General features: G+C 51.7%; 1 protein-coding gene and 1 non-coding gene across 2 annotated transcripts in view; one reads left to right on the top strand and one right to left on the bottom strand.

Annotated features, from left to right (window-relative positions):
• Positions 1-6,624, top strand: part of C5ar1 (complement C5a receptor 1) — a 10,609-nt gene extending 3,985 nt beyond the window's left edge. The window contains exon 2 of the mRNA XM_023704581.1: positions 5,437-6,624. Within this exon, the coding sequence (XP_023560349.1) occupies positions 5,437-6,480 (1,044 nt within the window). The 3' untranslated portion in view covers positions 6,481-6,624. The remainder of the gene's footprint in view (positions 1-5,436) is intronic.
• Positions 6,625-6,873: 249 nt separating this feature from the next.
• LOC111813550 lies at positions 6,874-6,935 on the bottom strand. The gene has a single exon (XR_002818777.1). It is a non-coding gene; the product is annotated as a small nucleolar RNA SNORD44 (small nucleolar RNA).
• Positions 6,936-7,172: the final 237 nt, after the last annotated feature.

Here is a 7,172-nt window from a genome sequence, read left to right as displayed (position 1 = left end):
CTTGCCTGGCAAGTGCAAGGGCCTGAGTTCAATCCCCAGCTCCGCAAAAAGACAAAAAAAAAAATCCTCCAGTACTAAGAGAGCGCTGTTTCCCCTTTTGTAGACAACATCCTTGCCCACACTCTGTCCTGGGTTTCCTCCTTTGCCCCAGGGTCTGTAGGGTTTTTCTTTAGCGGTCTCCCAGCACTGGTAAATTGATTTCCTTTATTTTCTGTGTGTGTGGTACTGGGGATTAAACTCAGGGCCTTTGCACTGAGCTACACCCCCATCCCTTTGAAAACACTTTTAAAGACAGAGTCTGGGGGCCAGGGAGATGGCTCAGTAGGATAAGCACTTGACTGACAAACACAAGGATCTGAGTGCAATCCCCAGTTCTGCAAAAAAAAAAAAAAGGACAGAGTCTGGCTAAGTTGCCAAATTGTCCAGGTTGGCTCAAACTTGAGATCCTGCTGGCTCAGCCTCCCAGCGCTAGGATGGCAGATGTGCACCGCCACACTTGGCCCCTCATTTTTTTCTCCACTTGGGCCACATTGAACTCAGCGATTCCATTCTTGCTGAGCGTGGCTGTTAGTGCCAACTTTTTTTTTTTTTTTTTTTTTGCGGTTCCAGGAATCGAGCTCGGGACCTTGCGCTTGCCAGGCAGACACTGCTGAGCTATCTCCCTGGCCCCATTAGTGCCAACGTTTGTGGGGACCCTGTGATGACCTATGCTGGAAGAGTACTTCCCATCTGGAAGAGCCTGGAAGCGGCAGCGTGTTGTACTCAGTGTGTTTTTTGTGGCCTCATGAAGTCAGCAGGGGGAAGGGACACGGTGAAGTCAGGCCAGGAAGTGTGTGCTCAGCTGCTGGGAGCGAGAGCGGGGTAGGGACAGCTGCTTTGCCTTTTGGGCTCTGAGTCATCCTGCAGCTGGGGACAGCGGAGAGCTGGTGAAGCCTACAGAGGTGTCTGTCGGCGTCCTGGGTCACCTCGCGGTGTGGTGGTAATCCCTGCACTGGGGAGGCTGAAGCGGGCGGATTGCCGTGCGTGTGAAGCCAGTCTGGGCTCCACAGTGAGTTCACCGCTCATCTGAACTACAGAGTGAGAACCTGTCCCACCAAAAAGAAAAAAAAAAAGGAAAAGCAAAGCATTCTCATATACTTTTAGCCTAATAGCTTCAAATTGATCTGTCATCTGTCTCTCCACTATTAGTCTAGCCAACTGTTCTCTGCCCATCTGTCATTCGTCTATGTGCCTCTACCTCCCCTCTGTCTAGTGTCTATTTACCCACTATTGTGTAGCCCTTGTCATCCCTCCATCCACCCCCATTGTTTTCTGATTTTTAAAAGAATTTTTTTAAGTATTTTTCACAGGGTCTTACTATGTAGCTCAGACTCCTAGTGATCCTCCTGTCTCAGCCTCCCCAGTGCTGGGATTATAGGCGTGCCCTACTACGCCCAGTCTCGGGGCCTGGGGGCGGGACTGCTGCACGATGTGGTGCTAGGGAGCGAGCCGAGGTCCCTGGGCCTGCCCATGCAGGCGCTTAGTCCGCTGAGCTATCTTGCCCACCCTTGTTTTCTGTTGTCTTTGTGAGGGGGAGGCTCCAGCCCTGGGCCCCTGTAGCCCTTGAGCCTCCAGAGTCTGTTTGCTTACCATCAGGGATGTCAGGAGCCTAGTGCTGCTGGACATCGGGAACTCACCACTCAACATGAGTCTTGCGTCCCAGCCTGTCAGCCCCACGAGATCTACAATGGGTAGACTTCCTGCTCCAGCTCTGTACAGGATAATATGGTTGAAACTGACTTTCTTTTTTGATTAAATTCACATAATTTAAATTCACCATTTAGCCTGGTGTAGTGGTACACCCCTATAATCCCAGCATTTAGGAGGCTGAGGCAGGAGGATCTCCACTAGTGCAAGGCCAGCCTGGGCTCCATAATGACTTTAAGGGCAGTAGCCTGAACTACGTAGCAAGACCCTGCCTCAAAAAACAAAACAAGACAAATTTAAAAACTTCACTATTTAAAATGCACAGTTCATCCCAGCACTCTGGAGGATGACATAGGAGGGTCATTGTGAATTTGACACCAGTCTGGGCTACAAATGTGCTCAAGGCCAAAAGACAAAAAATAAAATAAAATGCACAGTTTAGTGGCATTTTGTACATGAGGTTGGGCAACCACCATCTTACTAGGTGCATAATTTTCTTTTCTTTGTTTTCTTTCTCTCTCTCTCTTTTTTTTTTTTTTTGAAACAGGGTCTGGGTGTGTAATTCAAGCTGATCTTGAACTTAGTGTATAGCCCAGGCTGGCCTTGAACTCGCAGCAGTCCTCCTGCCTCAGTGTCCTTTCTGAGTGCTGAGGCTACAGGCTGCCAGCATTGTGTTTTCAGAGCTCGCCCTGTTGTGTCAGTGTCTTGTGCCAGCCCGCGCTGATCACCCCCTCTGCTCGGTGGCCTCGCCCTGTTTGTCACCCGTCAGCCCACTGCCACTTTTCCCTGTGCCAGCTCTCGTCACTCGCTGACCCTGGGCCTCAGAAGGGAACTAGAGGGGCCGGGGAGACGGCTCAGTAGAATCAGCACTTGCCTGGCAAGCACAAGGGCCTCAGTTCAATCCCTGGTTCCACGAAAAAAAAAGAAGGGAATTAGAAATAAATAGTAGCTCAAGCTGGGCGTGGTGGCACAGGTCTGTAGTCCCTGGGCACGAGGAGGCTGAGGCAAGAGGCTCACAGTTTCGATCCCAGCCTAGGAAGTTCGTTGACTTAGTGAGACCCTATCTCAGAGTGAAAACCACAAAGGGCGGTGGGGATGTGTGTAGGCTTGCTCTCTTGGCACAGCAGGACCTCTCTCAATCTGGGAAGAAGTACCTGGACCTTTCTGCCCATTATTGCATTATGGGAAATTTGAAGCATAGGAAAATGGGAAGATTATAGGAAGCCTAAGGGCTGTCACCCCGGTTCTGAGCTGTCCAGGGCCCAGGCTCCCTCCCCCTGCCTCCTCTTCTTTCCCTCCCACCATCTCTCTCTGTCTCTGTCTCTGTCTCTGTCTCTGTCTCTGTCTCTCTCTCTCTCTCTCTCTCTCTCTCTCTCTCTCTCTCTCTCTCTCTCTCTCTCTCTCTCTCTCTCTCTCTCTCTCTCTCTCTCTCTCTCTCTCTCTCTCTCTCTTCATCTCCCTCCCTCTATAGCTATTCCTTTTTGCTGGAGTAATGTTCTTGTTTTGGTCTTTCTGAGACAGGATTTCACTGTGCAGTTCAGGTTGGCCTTGACTTGCTTTGTAGCCCAGGCTGGTCTTGAACTCAGGAGTGATCCTCCTGCCTCAGCCTCCCAAGTGCTGTGTTCACAGGTGCAAACCATCACACCTAGCAGTCCCTTTGTCATCCTTTTTGGTTCTTTCATCCTTTCCTGTCACTCTTCTAGCAAGGAAAAAATGATTTCTGATTCCCCTTTGTATTTTATTTTATTTTGTCTTTTTGAGATAGGGTCTCTCTGTTCAGTTCACAGTGGCCTTGAACTCACTGTGTAGCCCAGGCTGGCTTCTAATTGTAGTGATCCTCCTGCCTCAGCCTCCCAGGTGTCCCAGTTCTCACTCCTCCTTTTGCAGTGCCCAAACACTTTGTCTCTGCTTGAGCCTGACAAGGCCTCCCAAGGACACAGGGTTTTCCAGATGGTGACAGGCAGGACAGGTGGCCTTCCTAGGTCATACGAGGGGCTGTAAATAGGAAAGACAGGAGTAGGAGTGGGACAGCGCTTGAGGAGCACACCCTGCTTACCAAGGGCCAGGCAGGGCTGGACCCCAAGGACGGACTCACTGGCAGACTCAGTGCTCCCTGGGGCTGTGGGCTCGGGGAGCCCGACAGGCAGCAGAATGCTCCCTTTGGGGTGCGCCCAGCCCTCCCTCTAGTTTGAATCTCATGGGAAAAGTTAATAAGGCGCTAAGCAGACAAACAAGTCCCAAAGCACAGGACACCCAGGACTCTATAAAGGCTCACATTGCCCAATATATGTGCTCGCCTGGGTCACCCAATCGGCCTGCGCAATCCCTGGCCTAGGAATGCAAACCGCAGGTGCATTGCAAACCGTGGTCCTCTTGCTCAAAGCACTGGCCTCGGAAAGCAAGCAACAGCAACGGGTGTTGGCTCAAAATCTGGCCTTTTTTTTTTTCCTCTACTATGAAGTTACTTTGCATTCTTTTTTTTTTGCCTTTTTTTTTTTTTTTTTCATTCTTTTTGATTCTTGTTTTTATTGGAGTTTTTTGGTACTGGGAATCAAACTTGGGACCTTGTGCTTGCCAGGCAGGCACCATGTCACTGAGCTGTATCCCTGGCTCAGTGACTGCATTTGGGGAGTGCTTCTTCAATTTGGGGTGCCCATGGTAAATGGGACAGCCCTGAGGGCACCCCTGCCTTCTTGGGTGACTGTTGGAAGGTGGAACCAAGGGCTGGCCAAGTGCTTGAGGGGCTGGGGAGACAGCTCCGCAGACTAAGTGCCTTCCTGGCAAGCTCAGGGACCTGGTTTTGATTCCCAATACCACATGCTTTGCCGGCCCTGGAACCTCTGGCGTGCTGTGCTGGCCACTGAAACCAGACGTGGTGGCAGATGCCTGCAATTGCCGCATGGGGGAGGCTGAGAAAGGAGGATCACTGTGAGTCTGAGCTGTGTAGTGAGACCCTGTACCAAATGAAAGAATAAAAATCAAAGATTATGGGGCCGGGGAGATGGCTCAGTAGGATAAGCGCTTGACTGGCAAACGCAAGGATCTGAGTTCAATCCCCGGTTCCGCAAAAAAAAAAAAAAAAAATCAAAGATTAAAAAGAAAAAGACAGGAAAGACACTTATTAATGTCATGCCCATTGGCAGGTGAGGGGTCAGGGAAATGGCTCAGTAGAATAAGCGCTTCCCTGGCAAGCGCAAGGTCCTGAGTTCAATCCTCGGTTCCGAAAAACAAAACAAAACAAAACAAAAAAAACACAAACCACAAACCTCTCCAATGGCAGCTAGTGGTGTAGTTCAGTGATCGAACACTTGCCTAGCACGTGCGAGGCCTTGGAGTCAATCTCCTGTGCTGCCAAAAACAAATAAACAAACAAACAAAACCCTGAAAGCAAAGCAATACAAGGTGAACGTGGTGGTCCACACCTGTAACCCCAGCACTCAGGAGGCTGAGGCAGGAGGATAGCCCCAAGTTTGAGGCCAGCCAGCGCTCCTTGATTTCAAGAAGAGCCTGGATTACATGTGAGACCCTGTCTTGTGCAGCAGAACAGTGCGGGGTTTTAGCCATTTGGTTGGCGGAGGTGAGCATTTCAATGCACTACTAAATGCCACACTGCCCAGCAAACTCCTGGCCTCAGTTTCCCCAGGCCCTGGAAGGCTTTGGCCCCAATGGGGTACAGACTTCAAGCATTCGGCTTGTGGGCTGCCAGGTGCAGGGAGTGCTTAGACTCTGTCTCCTCTCTGCTCCCCCCAGGAAGCCGTGGAGTTTTACAACTACAGCGATTACGAGGACAGCATACTGAACCCAGGCAAGCCCGTGGACCACCACGTGGAGCATCTGTCCACCAAGGACCTGCTTGCCTTGGTCATCTTGGCAGTTGTCTTCCTGGCGGGTGTTCTGGGCAACACCCTTGTGGTCTGGGTGACCACGTGCGAGGCCCGGCGCAACATCAACGCCATCTGGTTCCTCAACCTGGCATTGGCCGACCTCCTGTCTTGCCTGGCACTGCCCGTCCTGTTCGTGTCCATTGTCCACCTCAACCACTGGCACCTCGGCGACACCGCCTGCAAAGTGCTGCCCTCGCTCATCCTGCTCAACATGTACACCAGCATCCTGCTCCTGGCCACCATCAGCGGGGACCGCCTGGCACTGGTGCTCAGCCCCATCTGGTGCCAGCGCTTCCGGGGCAGTAGCCTGGCCTGGGTGGCCTGTGGGGCAGCCTGGTTCCTGGCGCTGCTGCTGACCATCCCGTCCTTCGTGTACCGCAGGACGCACCAGGAGTACTTCCCCGCTAAGACGCTCTGTGTCACAGACTATGGCTGGGGCAACGAACGCAGGGAGAAGGCCGTGGCCCTGGTGCGGCTGGTCGTGGGCTTCCTGGGCCCGCTGTTCATGCTTACCATCTGCTACACCTTTCTCCTGCTTCGGACCTGGAGCCGCAGGGCCACGCGCTCAGCCAAGACGGTCAAGGTCGTGGTGGCGGTGGTGAGCAGCTTCTTCATCCTCTGGCTGCCCTACCAGGTGACTGGGGTCCTGCTGGCCTGGTACCCTGTGACCTCATCCATCTACAAGAGCACCAAGGCCCTGGATGCCCTGTGTGTCTCCATCGCTTACATCAATTGTTGCATCAACCCCATCATCTACGTGGCGGCAGGCCGCGGCTTCCAGGGCCGGCTGCTCAAGTCCCTGCCCAGTGTCCTGCGCAATGTGCTGACTGAGGACTCACTGAACAGGGAGAGCAAGTCTTTCACACGCTCTACGGTGGACACCATGCCCCAGAAGAGTGAATCGGTGTGAGGGGAGGCCTCCAGGACCGCTGCGCACTCAGCGGTCCCCCTTCGCTTTGGGCCTGTCTCTGTCTAGGAGCGAGGCAGGCTGGCCTCCAACTCATGGAGATCCTCCTGTCTCAGCCTTCTGAGTGTTGGGATTAGAGGCATGTGCCACCACGCCCAACCAACTATTTTTTCAACTCAGCATCTTTTCACCATTACGTTCTCAGATCTTTTTCTTTTTTTTTCTTCCAAACAGATTTTGCTGATATATTTTAGGTAGACATAATAATCAACATTCATTCTAGGGATTTATTTTTCATTTTAACAGAGGGTCTCACTAAATTGCTAAATTGCACAGGTGGGGCTCAAGCTTGTGAACTTCCTGCCTCAGCCTCCCAGGTCCACTTTTTTTTTTTTAAATCAGTTGGAGCTAATTAAGGCCTTCATATTTCAGCCAGTATTTGCTTGTCATCATCCAGACCCAGGTCCACTTGTGCTAGGGTTACCGGCAGGTGCCACTGTGCCTGGCTCCATTCTAGCTCTCAGAACTTAGTTCTGTACTTATTTTCTAGAGAGCTGGGGTTAAAAAAGTAACTGGCATCTCAAAAGTTACCCATCTTGGGGCTGGGGTGATGGCTCCCTAGAATAAGCGCTTGCCTGGCAAGCGCAAGGGCCTGAGTTCAATCCCCAGTTTCGCAAAAAAAAAAAAAAAAAAAA

This window comes from Octodon degus, unplaced genomic scaffold (assembly GCF_000260255.1).
Source record: "Octodon degus isolate 3935 unplaced genomic scaffold, OctDeg1.0 scaffold00197, whole genome shotgun sequence".
Classification (NCBI taxonomy): domain Eukaryota; kingdom Metazoa; phylum Chordata; class Mammalia; order Rodentia; family Octodontidae; genus Octodon; species Octodon degus.
This window is presented reverse-complemented; position numbering and strand designations above follow the sequence as displayed.